Below are 21,267 nucleotides of genomic sequence, written 5' to 3'. Positions count from 1 at the left end.
ACAGCAGATAAACCTCGGCCAGTTACATCGGTTCGCAACCTTGGGGCCACACTGAATGATAAAATGAACACTGAAACCCAAGTTGCTAAAACGGTGGGAATGTGCACAGCTCTCCTGCGCTCCCTGCGCAAAATTATGCCATTGCTACCCGCACAAGCTCGGGAGCAGATAGTCAGGTGCACCATCCTCAGTCGCCTGGACTATTGCAACGCGCTGTTACTTGAGTCCCCAGTTGCCCTGCTTGACCGACTTCAAAGAGTTCAGTCGGCCGCAGCCAAATTAGTTCTGGGTTGAACTAGGAGATCTTCAGCCTCAGCGGCCCTAGCTGAACTACACTGGCTTCCGCTTAAACAACGTGTGGCCTTCAAGTCCCTCTGCCTTGTTTTTAAAGCGCTCCATGGAGCTGGACCTAAACCTCTGCAGGCCATGTTCACATGGTATACCCCTTCCAGAGCTCTACGCTCAGCCTCAGCCCGTCTGGTGATTGTTCCTAAATATAACAAAGTCAGGACGGGGGGCAGATCTTTCAGAGTCGCAGCGGCTAAACTGTGGAACAGTCTGCCTCCTGATATCCGTCAAATCTCACAGCTCCTCCCTTTCAGGAAACGCATCAAGACGTGGTTATTCCCTTAGAAACAACCCCTTTTTCCTGCTCCTCGCTATCTGTTCCCCTGAGCTAAGAGTATTCACCAGCGCCAGGAAACCTGCAAGGTGTCAGCTGCGCTTTATAAATGTTTAAAATAATAATAAATAATAAAATTTCTTCTGCCAACTCCGTCTTAAACACCGTATCTAGTAACACTGAGGGGAACAGTCTCCATGGGGGTCGTACTTTGTCATGTCCCGGCATAGCCAATTGCAACAACACTGGGCAATGATCTGAGTACGTCCTTGACAGATGTGCCACTGGTCCTATACCTGTGGTCAATCCTCGGGACACAAAGCAGTAGTCAAGCCGAGCCCATGTGTTGGTATGTGTTGTAAAGTGGGTCCCCTCCCTATGCTCAGGGTGAGCAAACCGCCAACTATCCACTAATCCAGCTTCCTCTATTATGCCCAGTAGTACATCTCTAGCCTGTCATACTGGCCACAGCCATCCGACCTGTCAGCTCCAGGAACCAATGCAACATTAAAATCACCACCCCAAACAATGTGAGTAGCTCCCACTCCCATCACGTGTCCCCAAAGTGTTGTGAAGAATTCCGGAGTATCTACATTAGGTGCATAACATCTCACTATCACAACCGTATCAGTGCCCAATCTGCCCCACAATATCACATACCGTCCTTGAGGGTCCAAGATCTCTCCCAACAGATGCAATTTGAGTGATTTCTTAATGAGCACTGCAGTTCCTCTGGCATAAGAGGAATATGATGAAAATTTCCTAATCATCGCCCATTTACTTGCAAGTTTGGGTTCAGAGCGCGGGTGTATATGCCTTTCCTGCAATAAGGCTATTTGCACATTGTGCCTGTCTAAATAAGCAATCACATTCCTACCCTTCCTGGCGTCATTGAGGCCTCGCACATTCCAGGACAATACTGATATTTTACTCATTACTGCTTCAGCCATAATTCTTGGTAATTACTTTGCCAAATACTCCACCACTTTGGCCAGACCTCGGCCCAGCTGTACCGCAACATAACTTCCAATGACTTCTGAGTCGCACTCGTAACCACACTTTACCGTAATCGCACCCCATACCCCCCCCCCCACCCACCGACATCCCCCAACCCTGTCAGGCATTCTCCACCCCCCCTACTCCCCTCCCCTCCCAATATGGACATCAACACTCTCCCAAACCAGATTCCATCTCACAATGCCTAAGGTCATTACAACCTGCGTGTAATTCAACCCCTCTGACGGGCCCCAACTATGTCAGCCCATCCTCCCTTACCCCCAATCCTAGTACTCCTGAACATTTGGAAAAAGGCATTCTGCTACTCCTCCCTCCTGCAAACATCCATATTCAGTGCAGGCCCAGCTCCATCAGACATGAACCTGTCGACAAAGAACACTAACATCATCATCAAGTAGATTCCCGCCCCTCCACCCACCCACTGAAGCATCCCCAACTTGCCAGCATCTCCATCCCTCCCCCCTACCCCCCTCCCTCCACCGCTAGCAAACAACCCAACAGCTGCAGTGCAATCAACATTGTACATGGGGTATTCCCTACATGGGACATTTGAGGTACACACATTGCCACCCCCTACTCCTCGCCCTCTGTCCTGATCCACCCTCTTAGGGCATTATGAGGGGAGGGGATGGTGCCTGGCATACGTTACCACCCATTGTCCAATACCCGTCCATGGTATACTCGATCATCCATAGTGTCAGTGCACTGCCGGGACCCCTCCGTGGGTTACGTAAACGATCACTTCAACACCGAAACAGCTTCCCAGCTGCCAGAACATTGTCTCACTGTTCGTCGGGTATGTTTTGATCCTCTTCATTCTCCTCGACGTCGTCTCTATGGCGTCCACCTCAATCTCGTCTCGGTGTTTTTAGGATATCCTCCACCTGCTGAGGGTTCAGGAAAAAATTTTGTTTCGCCTGATTGGTCACCCTGAGTTTTGCTGGGTACAGTAATGCATAGTCAATTTGTAACGCACGCAATTTCTTTTTAACATCCAGAAATTTGCGTAGCTGTTGCTTCACAATAGGTGTGAAGTCCGGGTAGATGGAAAAACTAACGCCCTCGCACAACATATTCTGGGTGTTCCGTGCCGCTCGTAACGCTGTGTCTCTGTCACGATAGTTTAGGAGCCTCGCAATTATCGGTCGAGGTGGAGCACCAGGTTTAGGCCTCGGGCCTAAGGAGCGATGTGCTCGCTCAACTATAAACTGTTTGGAGAAGGCCTCTGCACCTATCGCCGTCTGAAGGATCCTCTCCACATATTCCTCCATTCGTCCCGTGTTGGTAGATTCCGGCACGCCGACCGCGCGGATGTTATTGCGTCTGCTGCGCGCCTCCAACTCCTCATTCTTCGCAGAAATGACTCTGAGGACATTGTCCATCCTCGAAAGCCTGGTGGCTTGGGATGCAGTGGTGTCATCGTTCTCCGATATACGTTTCTCCACTTCGGTAATACGCTCTTCATGGATGTCCATCTTCTGCGCAATAGCATCCATCCTGGAGGATATCCTATCCACCTTGTCCACCACTGTGGCGAATCCCTGCTTCATTTCTTGGAGTATCAACTGCATGTCCGGTACACTCGAACTGGAGCCCGCCCCCGCAGTTGATGGGCTCTGAGCCCCTCCATTGTCCGGTGTCGTACGCACTCCCTTTTTCGACGCGGGAGCAGAGTCAAATGATATTTTGGGCTGCCTATTGTCTTGTCGGCCCATTATTGAACGGTGATAGGAGCTCAACGTGGCTGAAGATGTCCCCTCGACACTACTTCCTCGGGACAGACAGGAGCCCTTGTACATGAGCGGGACCACCGCTCAGGGACGTATCCAAATGTGTGTCTCCTGTCCCTCAGGGCCCACCATTAGCAATGATCAGCTATCACACAGCCCAGTAATCCCTGCTAGGGAATTTGAACTCCACTCCGTCCCGCGTCCGACGACGGCGACGTATTCGATGGCAAGCAGGTTCTCAACAGTGACAACTGAGATCCGAAGCAGGGAGGACCTCGGTCAGCGCGACATGGTCAACCACACCCCACGAGCTCAGGCCAGGTCCCAACAGATCACCAAAGGCGCACAGACACTCCAGCACTCACGCCAAAGGTTGACTGCCTACAAGTCCACACTCGGCAGTAGGCGGGACACTCCAGGCCTCGTGTAAAGTCTATATGCCGGGTACAGCCTCAGCTCCCATTGACAGTATCCAGGCGTGAGTCGGTCCAACCAGTTCGCCTATTGGCCCATCCTGCGGCCCCAGAAGGTGCGTCCAGTCCGGTGAGGTTTAGCCCCGCCACATGATTAATGTATGTATATGAAACCGTTACCCAATTTATGTCACCAGCGCAGTCGCCACTCTGTGTCTCGACGTGTCTCTATATGTGGGGGATATGGCACTATAAGCATAGCGTTGGGGTCCAATCCAATGACAAACCAAGCGTGTTCAAACCAGTGCTTTATCTACGCATGTTGCCAAGCACTGGGCCCACATCAACCTCCAGCCTCACTCGTGTTATAATGTCCGGCTGTTCAGCAGGGGCAATCTCACCTCGTATCCAATGACGTGCTCCAACGCCGCGCTCAAGCAGCCCCCAGTCCTTTCCAAAAGCGGGGCAGAGCACCAGCACCCTCCCGCCGCAGGTGCTATCTTCTCAGGTCTTTCTCGTTTTCTCCGGCGTCACACCCCGCCGCTTGCGGGTCCTCGGCGGTTCTCAGGCCAGTGTCCGTGCGTCTGCCGGGAAGAGGTCCTGGCCCGCACCGCACTTTAATGCCGCCACAAGTGTTCCGGTTGTGTCCTATAAGCTAGGGGTGCCTCACACCGCGCCACTCCACCTCGATGCCTCCCGGTGCTTCAGGCGTTTGCAATGAGGTCAGTCAAACCGCTCCGCGATATCATTCGCCTCACCACAGCTTGGTTACATCAGGGCTCCGTCAGCAACACAGCAGGACAGTCGATCACACTGTACGAGCCGGTGTCCGAATGCGCTGCTCCGACACTGTGTGGTTCAACGCACTGCCGCAGCCGCGAGAGCAGGACCCACACCCGCGTTTCCTACACCCAGAGGCCTGTCCGCCTCGTGGTCGCCACGGCTTAGCGTAGTACCAGTCCCCAGCCGCACGGACAGGCGAGTTTCGTCCCCGCTCCCGGGCAATCACTCCGTCGCTGTTATCTCTTGAGTCCAAGGTCCGTTGCCTCCCAAATTTCGACCGATGGTGCTCTAAGGGGTCCTCAGCAATCGCACTAATTTTTATCGGGTTTGGTGGTGATATAGTAGGATAATTATCGGATAGTCAGCTCAGGCTGCAGGAGCCTCACACAAGTGCAGCCATACTGCGTGTGCGCCCTCTAGCGTCACCAGAGCTGCCTCCTTCTTGGTGCAATCACTGGTCCAGTGATTCTGACCCATTTCTCTGCCTTCTTTCCCAATTCTTGAGGAGAGGTCAGATCAGAGTCAATCAGGTGTTGATGCAATATCTGGTTCTGACAATTATTAAGAATCTGTTCTCTCATAATCAAATTATACAGTCCTGTATAGTCTTTGACCTTACTGCCCAGTAACCAGCCTTCTAGAGCCTTAGTGGCCCAATCTACAAAGTCGGTCCACTCCTGAGTCTGTGCCTTCTGGGTGTGTCTGAACAGCAACCTATACTGCTCAGTGGTTAAGCCAAACCCAGCTGTTATCAGAGCACTCTTCAGGCAGTGTAGATTTTAGCATCCTCATCACTAACTGTGAGGAGCTTGTCTCTGCCTTTATCTGAAAAGGAGAGCCATAAGAAGCAGTTATCCACTTGTGGATGTCATCCCCACTCTTGTAGGGAGGGAAAATCTTATTTAGGTTTTTATGGTCATGAGACCTTTCCCTATCTCTAGGAAAATTGCTGCCACCAGTGAGTTCTAACCCACTTAACTTTTTCTCTCTTTCAAGAGCCAGGGTCTTTTTTGCAAGGGAAATCTTTTGCCTCTTGATTCTAAGATTTACTTCCTTCATCCTAGCTTTATGCTCTCTTCTCTGAGGGGAAGTCATTCTCCTTAGAGTTGAGGCATTGGACCCTATTGAGTCATCAGAATGGTTGGACCCACTGGATAGTGACCTTCCTCTCCTGCGCTCAGTGTTAGACCTACTTGGGGGTCTGGATTGGATCCTTCCTTCTCCAGTCCCATGTAGTCCTAGGTTAACCAGATTCAGTTCCCTGACTTGCACCTGGTTCTCATCCACTTCATCATCAGTGCCCCGTTGACTTTCATCAGTGGGGTCTTCTGTTGAGGGATGGCCCTCCTCTTTACTACCTGATAGATCTGGGTTGGATGCTCTATCTACATCATATTCCACTAATATATCTATCAGGTGCTTACGATTTGGACTTTGTCCTTGTCGCAGCCTTCGGGCTATACACAAACATCTCAGCTCATGAAAAGTGAATGTGTCATATTTAGAAGGAATCCTGGGAGGATCCACTTCTTGCAGAGGCACACTAGACCCTGCAGCCAAGGACATTTTCTAGTGAGTTGTGGTGTGTGCACCTACCTACACTAAATGTTTTCCTACTAGAACCTCTCTAGGAGTTGTAGTCAGGGTGTGCTAAGCCCTTTACTCTACAACTGCTAAGTTCAGTAGAACTTCAAAGTATTATAAGAACTTGAGGTATATGTACCTCCAGGTACCTTAATGTGATCTTTCAAATGATATCTCAAGATTATATGGTAAAACAACAGCAAGCTCTTATCCCATCCGCTGCACACCAATGTGAGAAGTTAGCCTGGCATATGATGTCCACTATTCTAGTGGGCACCTTGCACCAGTCTAAACAACCCTTATTGATGGTGGTTGTAAAGTCAACCTTATAGACAAGCTATCCTAGTGGTAGCATGGACCAGCAGTCTTAGGCTAAAACCTCAGAGAGCATGTAAAGCCAGCTGTTTTGCCAATTATAAATCCTTGAGTACCAAATGAAAGAACCCAACAGTGACTTACCCTGTGTTACTCTATAGACGTCGGACTCGGTGTAACCACTCTGCACCTGGCCACCTTGGGGTCCCTGGCTACTCACCTTGGCCGGTTCCATGCTCCCCCTGGGGTCCTCCATCCTTGGGTATTAGTCTTGTTTTGGTAAACATTCCATGTTCCACTATTTTAGTATATGGTTTGAGCTACCCAGGTGCCTGTGTATTTTCCTATGCTACTTGAAAGAAAGAGAGAGGTATTTGATATATCCAGGCATGGGATATACCAAGTTAGTGTCTAGTGTGTGCTGATAAATACAAAATAATATTCTACTCACCTGTTGTGGTTATTTCCTATGTATAAGCTTACTAACTGACTATAGTGGTAAATCCATGACTTTAAACCTTCCTAAATAAGCCTTACCTGCTAACCATAGCTTCCCCTTGAGAGCTTTGGTTTTCAGAGACCTAAACACTATCACTAAGGGTTGTTTGGCCTCAGTGCACAGTGCCTCACCATAAGTAAACACTGTATACTGAGCCAGCGTCCTATAGGGGACTCAGGAGGATGCACAGGAACAGATGTTGCAGACGTTGGCAGCGCACAGTGATGAAGTAGGAGCCTTCCTACCAGAAGCAGTCTTTGTCTTGGTTCCTCGCTTAGTTCAGCAGCAGTTTGGTACCAACAACAGAAGAGTCTTTCGACACAATCATCAGACGATGCCAGTCAGTTCTTGAAGACAAAGTCCAGATAAATCTAAGGCTCCACTCTCAGAAATCCCGAAAGGCGGTAGGACGACTTCTGCGGTGACCCACCTATCAGGAGAGGTCAGGCACGCTACTTTGGTGGCCTAACCAGTCAGAAGCTCCCAGGGCCCTCTGTCCATCTAAGATTCAAGGTGGTAGAATCAATGGGCCAATCAACAAGAAGGGGACTGAGGGGCTTTTTATAGAGGTCCATCATACATGCTCTGTCATACAGTAAGAAAAGAAGGTATGCAGTTCCTCAAGTGATCGGACAAGGGGAGGAAGGTCTGAAAGCCACTGACTATGTGCTTTGTCAAAGACGAAGGGGAAAGGGAGGAAAGGAAATCCTCCTGTCGTAACTAGGACTCTCACATACCCTCCAGCTAGGTGTCATGCTTCGTCATATGGGCCTGCTCCTCGCCGGGTCGGCGCTGCAATAACCGACGGGCACCCATAAAGGGGCTCTTTAGCGGAGATCGTCTGTTCCTTGCTGTTTGGTGCAGTGGGTGTAAGGGGCCTAGATAGTGTAGATGTGGTAAAAAACTGATTAAAACAGGTTGATTAGTCCAAAGGACTTTTATTCAAACTGGCTATCCACCTGATTAAAAGCAGGGAAAAGAGTGGCAGCTATCCGACGTGATGGTTCTGTTTAGCTATGCTCAACTCCATAGGTCAACATGTTTCATTCCTATTGGTCAGGGAGATCCATGGCAATTCATCAGGACTTAGTGGGTGAACTATCTACACAGAGTGGTGGGTGTGAATACTACCTACCACGTACCAGTACTGCGAGTAAAAGTACCTGCAGTATCACAGCATGACCTAAGAGAAAGATACAGAATACAATCACAACTGTATCAATAGTGGTTAGGTCATAGTATAATCAACTTTCTCTCTCCATGTCCAAACATACTCTTGAACATCCAACAGTGTAAGGGATGTGGCGACGTCACAGAATAAGTGGTAAGTGACAATAGTGGGGGGGCAGGATTCCAACATGTTTTATACCAAACATGACTGGGTCCGGTGAAGCTATTATGTAGCTGCACATCTCGACTTTGCCAGTGTCAACTGCATACTTTAAAATGACTTTCTGCACTTACAAAGCCAGAGAATGGACGTCTGGTTTGTAGGAGTAGCCCTCATACGTAAGCCTTACAGCCCACAGGCACGGTGCATGGTTCTATCTTAGGGGTGACTTATACGTTTTAAGTGCTGTGACCGGGATATACAGAGAATCTTATATCTGAAGTGAAAAGTTCATGCACCATTTCACACAGGCTGATATGGCAGACCTGCAGACATAGTTTTCATGGGCTCCCATGGGTGGCATAATATATGCTGCAGCCCATTGGAGACCCCTTGTTCACCAATGCCCTAGGTACCTTAGTACCATACACTAGCTACTTACAGGGGTACACTAGTATCCCAATTGTGGGGTGTACAAAGTACTTATCAATAATTGAGCACAGACATTGCGGTCCTGATTAGCAGGATCTCAGTTTAATACAGCCAAAACACACTGGCACTAGGCAAAAAGAGGAGGCAACTATGCCAGAAAGATCCTACTTTCTTACAGTTACCAGTAAAACTAAAACCACTTGTCATTGATCTGCTATACAAGTACTGCATACTGGTGGTTCAAGTTCTGTCACTAGTATCTTATTTTTCATTTCTAGATTCACTTCTTAATTGTCCTTTGGATACCAGACTGGCAAGCTCAGTCTACAGCATTGCTTCGAACATACCCTTCACTTTAGTGTTATGCCAGTCCAAAGCCTTGCTTTTTTATTTGAGTTCAAACTATTGCCCGGTATAATATTAGTTGCCTGCCTGGTCCCAAACTCAACTTTTCATACTTCCTCAAATCTTCTGTACTTCCTATACATTCTTATTGTTGTTCTTGTCACTGATCTCAACATTGTTTACCTCAGTACTTTAGAGCAAATATCTACCTTCTCAATTTCGAATAACATTCTAGAACCTCATCATACATGTTCTGGTTACACACCAATAAAACATCCTGTCGCACTAGTCTGCACTGATGCGATTTACACTGTAAAAATCAGCTTTTTTAAGTATATAATATTCAGTATTATATTGTCTGGATTGCTTCTTTTTATCCTGATATCAGGATTGTTACTATTTTATTATCTACTGAGCACTTTATTTAATTTATGTTCTGATTAAAATAATACAAATGCAGCTTTAAGAAAGTAAAATCTGTTTGCACATCAAATTTCAATAATAAATTGCACGTCAATGATTGCTTCCATTTCATTGTTGTTCAAATTGCAGCATTGTCCTAAACTTTTCTTTGTCTTTTTTCCAGTATCATGCAGTTGCTTGGGGCATTTCCTCCGCCAAGTGGCCCTGCCTCGCCTTGTAGCCTCCTGAATGAAACTTCTTTGATCAAATTCTCTGGATTACCAGATGCCGCCAAATATAGCTTCCGCTACTTTGTGTTGGACAACAGTGTCATCCTTGCTATTTTGGAGCAATCATTGGGCAATGAGGAAAGTAAGTATATTACTGTGATTCATTTTGGCAGGATTTAGCACATTTCTTGCTTTACAAATTTAAAGCATCCAGGTGTCAGGGTTGCAGTAAACTTGTTATCAGTCTGATACAAGCCAAATCAAGGGGGGTGATGAAATCATAATTTTAGAGAAAGTGATTTCATTTTCAAATTGTGATGCTTTGCAGCCAAACCAGATATAACTACATAAGTATGGCAAGTATCTTAAAATCCACAAATGTGTGTGATCATAAATAACTGGTAGAATACCGTGTTGGCAAACATCTGTTGGTTTGCAAACTTAGTACATTTTTGAGTCTAGGAGTGTGAGATAGATGATGAGTTTGTCTCTGTGGATTTCATACCCCTGGCACATAATCAGTGTTTTTGATGTACTGAATATGTTTAGAGCCATATGTTGATTTGATACCCAGGTCACAATTAAGTAAGCAAATGATGCTGCTTTCCCTGTTCTCATTTATTTGTCAATTAGGTTTGTGTAGCGGCTCACTGACTAGATGAGGTGATGTTTGTTAGATGTTGTGTAGCTAAAAGAGTTCATGGTCTCATTTGCTTTTCTGATGGAACTGAGTGTGACCTTGGTGTGTCAAATTTCGTGAGCCCCTGACAAAAGATGTGCTACAGAATTGGGGGCAACCTGATTAATTGAGTTTGTCTCATTTGCCACTTTCTTCCATGTTTACAGTGAGGAATGTTTGTTGGGTAATGTAACAAGCAGACATATTTTTGAAGAATAGAAAAAAAATTGGAGGCTGTTCAAATTTTACTTTGAACCTGTGTACTACATTGTCATGGGTGTGCTCGATCAGCTGAAAGAAGGCTCAATAAAAACCTCTGCCTTGACACTGAATGTTAGTTTTTATACTGATGAACAAAGAAGTATAAATTAAATCGGAGCCGGATGCAAGTATATTCTGCTGGTGGTGCGAACAGTTTGAATTTGGTATTGACGTTTTATTGATTAGATATTAAAGCACAAAGAATATTGCTGTAAAGGTATTTCGTTTTCTTTTACCTTCCTTTCTCAAACTGAAGGTTGCTTTTTGAATACTCATTCTATGACCCGGGAAGTAGAATTTGTGATCATTTTGATTTATAGCTATTGATGCCTAAAGGCGAATGCTTGCCTATTGTTCGGAGTGCTATGGGTCCTGTTACATAGGGTTTTTGAGTTGAAGTAGAAAGAGGATGTTCTTGGCCAGTAGATGGTATTTGTAGACCGGATTGGACATACAATTATCTATTTGGTGTAACAAAAAGATTAGTATTTGTCTCAAGGCTGATGGCAATTACATTTTTTTGCTATTTGCTACTAAGGTTGAAAAGCAAAGATGGAGAGACATACAAGGATTGCACATGAATTTATTACATTTCATAGTTAAAAAGATTTTTTACAATTACTAGACAGTACACAGAGAAATTTCAAACAATCTGTGAACAGTATACAATATATTGCACAAATAAATTAAATTGTTCAAGAGAACAATAGTCTGTGAAGACTATACAGTATATTACATAATCAATTAAAAATATTCTTGAGAGCAAAAGTCATACAATATATTGCACAAATAAATTAAAATGTTCAAGATAACAATAGTCTGTGAAGACTATACAGTATATTACATTATCAATTAAAAATATTCTTGAGAGCAAAAGGCCACGCGGCGTTTCGGTTAAAAACCTTCTTCAGGACAGTTTCTCACACAGTGTTTCTGTGTCACACTCTAGTATTGCTTACTGAGATCAAATATTAAAAATGGTCTCCTGATGTAGGTACACACTTGAGACGACAACTATCCCAATTGATAGGGCTGGGTCTAGTTGTACTTGATAGTGTCTTGTTACCAGATAAGTAAGTTCCGTGCTGTGTCGGAGGGGCCACCGATTACTGTTAGTAATGCTTTATTCATGCAAGAGAGTAGACTCTGTCAATCCCTGTAGCCGCGTGCTAGATATTCTTCGTCAGCTATTTCTAGATACCGGAAGATCCTCGCGGTATCTAGAACATCATAATGGAAAATAACGGCCTCCCTGCTCCTCCGATCACGGCGTCCGGGGTTCTGTTTTGTTCAATGGAAAGCACAACAGAACCCCGGACGCCGTGATCGGAGGAGCAGGGAGGCCGTTATCAAGTATGAACCTACATCAGGACACCATTTTAAATATTTGATCTCAGTAAGCAATACTAGAGTGTGACACAGAAACACTGTGTGAGAAACTGTTCTGAAGAAGGTTTTTAACCGAAACGCCGCGTCGACTTTTGCTCTCAAGAATATTTTTAATTGATTATGTAATATACTGTATAGTCTTCACAGACAGACTTGTGCAATATATTGTATACTGTTAACCGATTGTTTCAAATTTCTCTGTGCACTGTCTAATAATTGTAAAAAATCTTTTTAACTATGAAATGTAATAAATTCATGTGCAATTCTATGTAAAATGCATCCCTTGTATTACTTTAAGAAGCTGTTATAAAATCTAAATAACACTATTATCTAGTGAATGTTGATATTAGATACTGTCACTCTGGTCAGGTCTTTCAGATATATGAAATGTTGTTTATTGATACACGACTGTAGATGCACTTTTGGTGGTTGTGCAGTAATATAGTGTAGTGGGTTTTAGAGTTATTTATTGATCAACCCCACAGGGGTTTTGATCTTAGGGACACCTTTTCCTTATTAATCTTACTCCACTGGTCCCTGAACTTTTATATCAGGGGGCCTCCTATATTTTCACTGAGACATAAAAGGAGCCTCCATGTCCTACCATTCAATCAGAATCTTTAGGGAGTGTTAGGCCTGTTAGCCTTAGAGTGGGCTTTCCCCAAACCTTTTGGCTACACCCCTGGTATTTTTGCTTATCTCGTTTTTGCTAACCTTAGGACTCTGCACACTTTACTAATGCTAATCAGTGATAAAGTATGTGTGCTTGCTCCTTAAATCATAGTGGAAGTGGCTTATTCCCGATGGGCACATTTAATTTACTTGTAAAGCTCTAGTAGGGTGCTACCACATGTACCCAGGGCCTGTAAATGAAATACTACTATTGGCCCGCAGTACTGATTGTGCCACCCACTTAAGTAGCCCTTCTTTACGTCTCATGCCTGCTGCTGCAGCCTGTGTGTGCAATTTTAAACTATCATTTCTACATGGCACGAGAAACCTCTTGCCAGACTCAAACCTTTTTTCATATGCATGCAACCTCTAAGGTAGACCCTACCTAGTTTAGAGGGTGGTATGAAATTTATTTAAAAAAGATGATAATGTACTTTTAAGGTTTACATGTCCTAGTAGTGAAAAACTCCTACATTTGTTTTTCACTATTGCAAGGCCTACTTCTCCCATAGGATAACATATGTGTTACCTTATTACATTTAATAAGCTGTGATTTCCAATTGAGAGTAGGTAGAGAGTTGGAGTTTGGTGTCTAAGGATGTGTTATTAAAAGCCCTCTATAATGGTGGAGTCAGATTTTTTATCACAATTCTGAATATGCCACTTATAGAAAGATTGCATTTTCTTGTCCAAACAGTTTGGTGTCTGCAGCCTGTAATGTGATAGAGACTTCTAACCGCGGATTCCTTACCTTAGAATTATCCTCAGGCATCTGACCGGATCCAGAGGTTGTTTGTGAGCAGTAATCCTGCTCGCCGGTAGGTGGCATTGTTCAAATCGTTGGCATCATCCACACTGGTAGTGACGTTTGCGCTGCCTGTATAGGCGCCACCCAGGCGCGCCGACATTGGCTTCTGACTGAACGGTCACCCGTTACAGCAAGTTGACGAAGAAGAAACAATCAAAGGTTGAAATCTGTTACAAAGAACACGGGCGGCTTGCACCTTGCTTGAATCAACAAGAGAAGCGAAGTACAAGCAGTGCACAGCACGATAACAATCGTACAATTCTAATTCAGCAACATAAGCCTAAAAAATGGGCTTAAAAGCCGAATGTATGAAAACGCTCCCTCCAGTTTGGTCCATTTAACAACATAAGCAGGTCTGATTAAAACAACATCGAACCAAAGAAATAAGGTGCAAATCATGAAGTCAAAAGCATCAAGGTTGTGCCAAAGAAGCAAACGCGTGGACTGAACCTCCGAAAAGAAAATACAGATTACACCGTGGTCCAGCCCTGACGATAATCCCTGAAGTCACTAGGGGATTGGAAACGCGTCAGCATTTCCTTTTATGTGCCCATGAGGGACTCCTACTAAAAAGGTCTCCACAGAGGGTTTTGGTTACATTAAGAATATCCCCGCTGAGCCTGACATAACCATTTTTCCCATGGGTAGCTTGTCTCCAAACTAAAGCCAAGTAAAGGGCACTTGGATAGAGCGTTACGTTTGATCTATATAGACTGGTGTAATTGTTCACAATGAAATAAATAAATGTATTTTGCACATTTTTGTTTTTGATTTCAACATTGTCTTTAGTATTGTGAATCCGTTTGTTTGAATTTTCTCTGTTAAACAAGTACTGTATCTTTTGAAGGGCACATTGAACAGTGTAATGGTTAATAAAAAAATGTGTAATACAAGACAATATGTTTAAAGCGGGGTGCAGTGACGAAAAAGCATTGTTCCTTAGTCTGCTGAAATAAATAGCAGTCTTAGAAATTGGTGGCCAGGTTATTTCCTTTTTTTCAAAACTTTTAAAAAGATGGCATTTTCTTGTCCTAACCGTTTGGTGTCTGGTGCCTGTAATGTGATAGAGGCTTCTAGCCGCAGATTCCTTACCTTAGAATTATCCACCGGCATATGACTGGATCCACAGGTTGTTTGTGAGCAGTACTCCTGCTCGCCGGTAGGTGGCATTGTTTAAATTGTTGGCATCATCCGCACTGGTAATGACGTTTGCGGTGCCTATATAGGCGCCACCCAGGCGAGCCGACATTGATTCTTTTCTTTCCACGCCAGCCAGCGCAGATCCAGGAAGAACTGCCCCTTATTCACTTTTTGACTTGGATTTTCAAAGTTTTGTCGAAGTCGCTTTTGAGGTTTACCTCCTGGTGTGGCAGGGATGTCATCAAAGAAGGCCTGTTTCAAGCCATGCGGCGCCTTAGTGACCTCCACCTTGTATGCCACTGGTGCCTCGAGCTCGAGCACAACCTGAAGGCCTGCCCTGATTTCCGCGCCATGCATCTGAAGACCTTGAGTGAGCGATCCATCAAACTTATGGTGGCTCGTCATGCGATGCTGCGATTTTCACAGTCAGTCAAGAGGAATGTCACAGGAGTTGTTGCGGAGCCCAAATCATCATTGCATTTTAAGTCGGTGAGCCATTTGAGTATGTCCAGGCCCCACAAGAAGAGGTCGTCGAACCGTGCTTCGATTTCACCTCGCCCATCGGTTGATGAGACAACGGTGCGTCACCACTCAAGGTTTGGCTTCGCGGTTGAGCCTGCGTCTGGGTCACCTCTGCGCCTCTGAGTTTCCAGGAGCCGGATCGACTCCTTCCCAATTGACACAAATTTAGGAGGCAATGCATTTCATCTGTGGATGACCCGTTCCCTGCTGGTTTGTGCATGGCCTCTACTGGATCCACGCCGGCACCAATTGGGCCCCAAAGATCAACAAATGGATCCTGATTGTTACCAGTCATGCCACCTCAACCTTCCCCAACACCAGTTCCGAGGGACACTCTCCTGACACCGGCAGCACCATCCCCATTCTCATCCCAGACTCCGACACATAGCTGAAGGGGCGTCATCTGACGCTTGCTCCAGCACTGTCTGGAGCAATGCCTCCGTGTCGGAGCCTGACCCCTTTTCTTAAGGGCTAGGACTTGGGAGGGGTGGCTGTACTCTGAAGAATACCAGCCTTCGGAAGAACTAGACTGGGCGGGAGATCTGGGTGAAGGTAGTGGACTGGGTACTTCTCATGATACTGACATGCTTTCTCCCCCTATCAATGCTACAGAGGAGGGAGCTTCCTTCACAATGGTTGTGTGGAGGGCAGCTGAGGTTCTGGACCTGAGCTTGCCCTCTGTGGCAATCAAGACTGATGTCTTGAAGGAAGTGCTTAAGCTGGGAGTGTCCCCATCAGAACCACTTCTTCCTTTTTTTTTGTAAACAGATTTTATCGTTGTCCACATTTAAAGAAGCAGGGCACAATCCGCCAACATGCCCACGCAGGGGCCCATAAGACAAGGAGCACAGCATGCACAACATGGCCAAGTTAAGGGGTCAATACTTCACAACGACTCAAGTCACCTCTGGACCGTGCACTTTAAGTCTATAACGGTCATTGCTTGAGCGGCCAGGGTCGAGTCTCAGTAGAGTCCAGAAGGAAGAATCCCCAAGTGCCATGGCACATCGTAAAAGACCTTAAATATGACATGCACTCCCACCTTCAAAGCTCAATCCATACCAGCGAGAGCGTTCCGCTAGTGTCGAGTCCCCAGAGCACCAGGATATCTAAAGGTGGACATTTTACCCTTACTCGAACAGTAACAAAGAAACACCATAACCCTCAACTCACCCTCCCCACCCCCCCGAACACCCTCTCCCACCCCCCCTAGTGGTGAAAGTGCCATACAGTAGTGCGTCAGCCCATGAAGCCTTTAAATCTGGAACAAATGCATGGCCCTGATTGTAGAGGGGCACACCGCAGATGGGAGGCCCTTAGAGAGGAACAAGACCAGTGGTCCCCAGCGATACTCGAAGTTCTTAAAGTCCTCTCGAGAAATGTTGGACATACGTTCCAGGCTGAGCAATTGCCACAGGCTGGCGTGCCACAGTGACATCGCTGGTGCCTCCCTCTGCTTCCAAGCTTTTGCTATTGCTAGTTTAGCAGCCCCTAAGCACAACCACATAATCCTTTTATCGGCTCTGGTTTGGTGTTCTAGCTGGGGGTCCCGAAGGCCCAGAAGAGCTTCTGCCATCGTAGCCGGGACCGGGTATCCTAAAATGGATTTGATCTGAGCAAGGATCTCCTCCCAGAACGGCCTAATGGAGGGGCAATCCCACCATATGTGTTGAAAGTCTCCCAACAGTCCACACCCCCTCCAGCACCTATCTGTTGCCCCTGGGAAGATCTTAGCCAGTCTAGCTGGGTATAAGTACCAGTCTGCCATTACCTTTAAATGTGCCTCCCTCAGCTTCGTGGAGCGGTTAAAGCGGAAGATGTCTGCCCACAGGTGCTTCCACTCCTCCTCCCCAATGTCCCGCTGAGCCAACCCCTCCCACCAAGACATAAAGCGTGGCCGTGGTGTGGTCTCTGTGGAGAGCAGGAGTTTATACAGTGCCAAGATTGCCCCCTTCATAGACTTAGCCTTGAGAAGGAATAATTTGAATGTGGTAAGAGGTCAGGTGGCTCCTTCCCTAACCTGTGGACCCAGAGCCCAGTGAAGGAGTTGCGCATGGTGGTAGCGCTCCTGGTCCCCCACCCCATAGTCCCTCTTGCAATTGTCAAAAGTAAGTGGGTCGTAGTTGTGGAACAGGTTCGTGAGTGTGAGACATCCGCCCGTCCTCCATGCGTCAAACGGCCCCTCCTGGAGCGCTGGAGGAAAGGAAGAGGTGAAGTGAATCGGGGTGAGCGGAGACGGGAAGGACGTCCAGCCCTCCCTCTCCGCCACAGTGTCCCACACTTTTAGGGTGGTGCGTGTCGGGGGTGCTGATGTACGCATTGAGGGGTCTGTCCTTTTTAGCGCGCCAGATCAAATCCCAGATCGTTCTGCCCGTTACGCTGCGGTCCATATGGAGCCAGTGCTTCTCCGATTCCATCTGTGCCCATTCAACCAGGATGCGCAGTTGAGCTGCTTTATAATAAAGGCAAAGGTCTGGAAGCCCCGCTCCCCCCTCCCTTTGTGGGCGCCTTAGCATGTAGAAGGAGAAACGTGCCCTTCCCCCCTGTCACACAAACTTTAGGATCATGGTCTTGAGGTGTGCAAAGAAGTCCTCTTCCAGTTCTATAGGGAGTGCCTGAAATATATAGAGCAGTTTAGGTAGGAGGGTCATTTTGATAGCATGTATGCGACCCAACCAGGAGAGAAAAAGCGGCTTCCAGCGGAACAGTTCCTTTTGGAGGCGGGTGATGAGTGCAGGGAAATTGGCCACGTATAATTGATCGATCCTGGGAGTCAGCTGGACCTCACTTCTTCCTTTTTATGAGGCACTTACTGACATCCTGTTTAGGACTTGGTCCAAGTACAACACAGGGGCTCTTTTGAACAGGACAATTTGCGGCCGCCACAATCCCTCTCCAGTGGACCCAAATTTCCTCACCCTACTCCTGAGAGCTTGGTGATCCAAGCCTCCACGTCACATTTAAATTCTGCTGCATTCCTTACCACTTACCACTACAGGTAATTCAAGAGGCTGGACAATCTTGTAGAGAAGTTGTTTTGTTCCACCAGCCTGGCACTGCTGTGATCACAGTGTACCTTTTGGACCACTATTCCCACGCTCTGTGGTTGCACAGGTGCTGACAACAATCGTTTAGGAAGCCGGGCCATATTCTCCCAGGCTGTTGCTGATGGGAGGGATGCAGCGAAGTTCACCTGCTGTTGTGGACTTGACACCACCGACTCACCAGACAGAGCAGTTTTGTAGACAGTGGCCCTGCGACACCACGCCTGGTTGAGGGCAGCTATCTTTTCTGGGGTGGCCAGTCCTCACTCATGGGCATGCCCCTTTGATGGCTCCTGTCTCTTCGGAGACAAGGGAGATTTGGCGCAGAAGCGCATTAAGAACAGCAGGGCTACGTCGGGTCCTTTTTCTTTCTATGGTCCCTAGACATATTCAATCCACCTTTTGCTCCTTTCATGGCTATGGAAGAGACTTGAAACCGTGTCTTTACCCCCCAATCCACCATGTCACGCAATCTCTCCAGCCTCTGTGTGTCCGTGTGTTCCTACAGGTCCCATGGATTGGGTGGCCAGCATTAGGGTCAGTCCACCCCCAAGCCCATCATCTGTATCCTCCAAACCTCTTCGTCGGCCCACGAATCATCATGCCAAACACAAGGAGACGGAGTGCACTCCTTGTGCACTCACCCCCAGTCACATATCTGGGTTGAATCCATCATCATTCTTTAGCTCACTTTGCCAACCCATTTCAGACACAGCTATATTCAAATCAGTCTGGGAACGGTCCAGCCCAAACTGACAAGCCATGTCTTCCCTGGACTGGAAACAAGCATCCTGGGACCGGTTTCGGGCTACCTGATGCATTCACTGGAGTTCACTATCAACGTGCCAAAGTCACACCTGACTCCCTTTCAGATGCTTTCATAGGAGCTGTTCTGGACACAGTATAGTGTTGGGCCTATCCTTTCAAACTGTGAATCCAGGATATTCAGGCTATGATACTGATGTTTCAGCCTCTGTCCTAAATTTCAGTGAGACTTATTCTGAGGCTGCTGGGCCTCATGGCCTCCTGCATCCTGCTTGCGACACATGCCCTTTAATATATGCAAGCTCTGCAGTGGGCCTTGAAGTTACAGTGGGCAAATCATAAGGGGAATGGCTCCGACATAGTCCAGATCTTGGAGGAAGCTCCAACGGTCCTGCAGTTGTAGTTACAAACCACGATTGGGTCAGTGGTTGATCCCTCTCCCATCCCCACCAGATCTGACAGTAGTTATAGATGCAACACACCTAGGGTGGGGTGGCACTCTTCCAGAGGTGAAGATCAGAGGACTCTAGTCTACAGCAAAATCTGAACTCCACATCAACCTGTTTGGCTGATTGGCATTGAATGGCTTTCTACTCTCCATCCAGGGAAGGCTAGTGCAGGGTTCTCCATAGTCGATCCTAGAGGACCGGATCCATGCTAGATTTTTAAGAAAACTGCATTTATTTAAATGGGGATAGGCTAAAATCTGGCATGGATTCGGCCCTCCAGGACCAACTTTGGAAACCCTGGGCTAGTGCAAGTGTCCACGGACAACACCACCGCCATGTGGTATTTCAACAAGCAGTGCTGGGTGGAGGCATGGACCCTGCGTCTCTGGACATGGCTCGAACAGCAGGGCATGTCCCTGGTGGTTCAACATCTGGTGGATTTCTGAACCCCAGAGCGGATGAGCTCAGTCGAAGGTGCCTCACAACTCACGAATGACTTCTCCATCCAGGGATGGTGAAAGGTCTTGTTCAGCAGTGGGGAGAACCTTGGTTAGATATGTTTGCTATTGCAGAGAACCCACAGTGCCTGCAGTTCTGTGCGCTGGAGTTTCCAAGGTGGCTCTTGCTCAGAGACCCTTTTTGTCTTGAGTGAAGCTCAGGTCTCCTATACACCTTTTCACTCATACCACTCCTGCCCAGAGTTCTCAAGAAGATGAGGAACAACCGGGCTCAAGTCATCCTTGTGGCCTCAGACTGGGCACGGGAAATCTGGTATCCCAAGCTGTTGAGCATGGCTATTGTTCCTCCAATCAGGCTGAACCTTTGAGAGGATCTTCTCAGGCTGGAGCAGGGAAAGCTTTTCCACCCGAACCTGTCAATGCTCCTCCTTCATGCATGGAGATTGAGCCGTGACAGTTGATAACCTTTAAACTTCTGACCGAAGTATGTAATGTTATCTTGGCTGCCAGGTGTCTCTCTACCAAAGTGGTTTACGCCTGCTGTTAAGCTAAATTGTGTGGCATGGTGTTTTGAAAGACACATTGATCCCTTTCTCAGGTGCTTCTGTTTTTTCTTTCCCTTGCCAAGCAGGGCTCTGCTCTTGGCACTGTTATGGGATATACAGCTGCAATTTCTGCTTTTCTACAATTGCCTGATCAACCTTCTCTTTTCCAATACTGGATTGTACATAGGTTTTTAAAAGGTTTGCAAAATATGTTCCTTCCCACTCCCCGTTACCGCACCTTCTTTATGGGCGCTTCCTTTGAGCATTTGCACAATTGTCTACTCAGGTTCCTTACTGTAGTGTAGTTCCTATATTCCCAATAGGCTCTGCGCATTGGAATAGTATATCCTATAGATATGACGTAGGACTGGAGTCGACTAGGTCTCTATCGAAGATACTAAACTTAATAGTGAGTGCCAGCTAGCTCAGAGGTCACTAGAAACTTTCTCGAATAAACAAGAAGGGATTAGTTTCTGACAACCGCATAAACATGACAACTTTGTTTCCCATGAATAAAATGTATCTCTAGAGTCGTGGAAACAATAGGTAATTATTTCACTCCCGTCAATCGTGCATGCTTCGTTTCTACAGAGTTGTAGATAAATAGAGAGACAGGCGTTTTCAATAAAAGATTTATTGAACAGTCTTCTTTCTCATACAAGAGAAGTTAACTGCTACAGTCGTTAAGCAGGCCTCAAAGTATAATGCGTACAGCGTAAACAGTAATAGGAAATAATACTGTAAGAGCATTTTATGGTTTCTAAGCCATTAAAAAATACATGCCTAAATGACAAGGGCTAAAAGTACTCAACTGGTGCTTCTAAAATACGTCT

At 46.6% G+C, this 21,267-nt stretch overlaps 1 protein-coding gene across 2 annotated transcripts in view; it reads left to right on the top strand.

The window, feature by feature from the left end:
* The window catches only part of RALGAPB (Ral GTPase activating protein non-catalytic subunit beta), a 1,758,088-nt gene that overhangs the window by 1,023,103 nt on the left and 713,718 nt on the right, over positions 1–21,267 (top strand). For both annotated transcript variants that reach the window (XM_086932393.1, XM_086932392.1), the window contains exon 19: positions 9,657–9,844. In XM_086932393.1, coding sequence (XP_086788519.1) covers positions 9,657–9,844 — 188 coding nt within the window. The remainder of the gene's footprint in view (positions 1–9,656; positions 9,845–21,267) is intronic.

The sequence above is a fragment of the Lissotriton vulgaris genome, chromosome 7 (genome assembly GCF_964263255.1).
Source record: "Lissotriton vulgaris chromosome 7, aLisVul1.2, whole genome shotgun sequence".
Classification (NCBI taxonomy): domain Eukaryota; kingdom Metazoa; phylum Chordata; class Amphibia; order Caudata; family Salamandridae; genus Lissotriton; species Lissotriton vulgaris.
The sequence above is the reverse complement of the archived record's forward strand: the minus strand, read 5'-3'. Positions and strand labels throughout refer to the sequence as shown.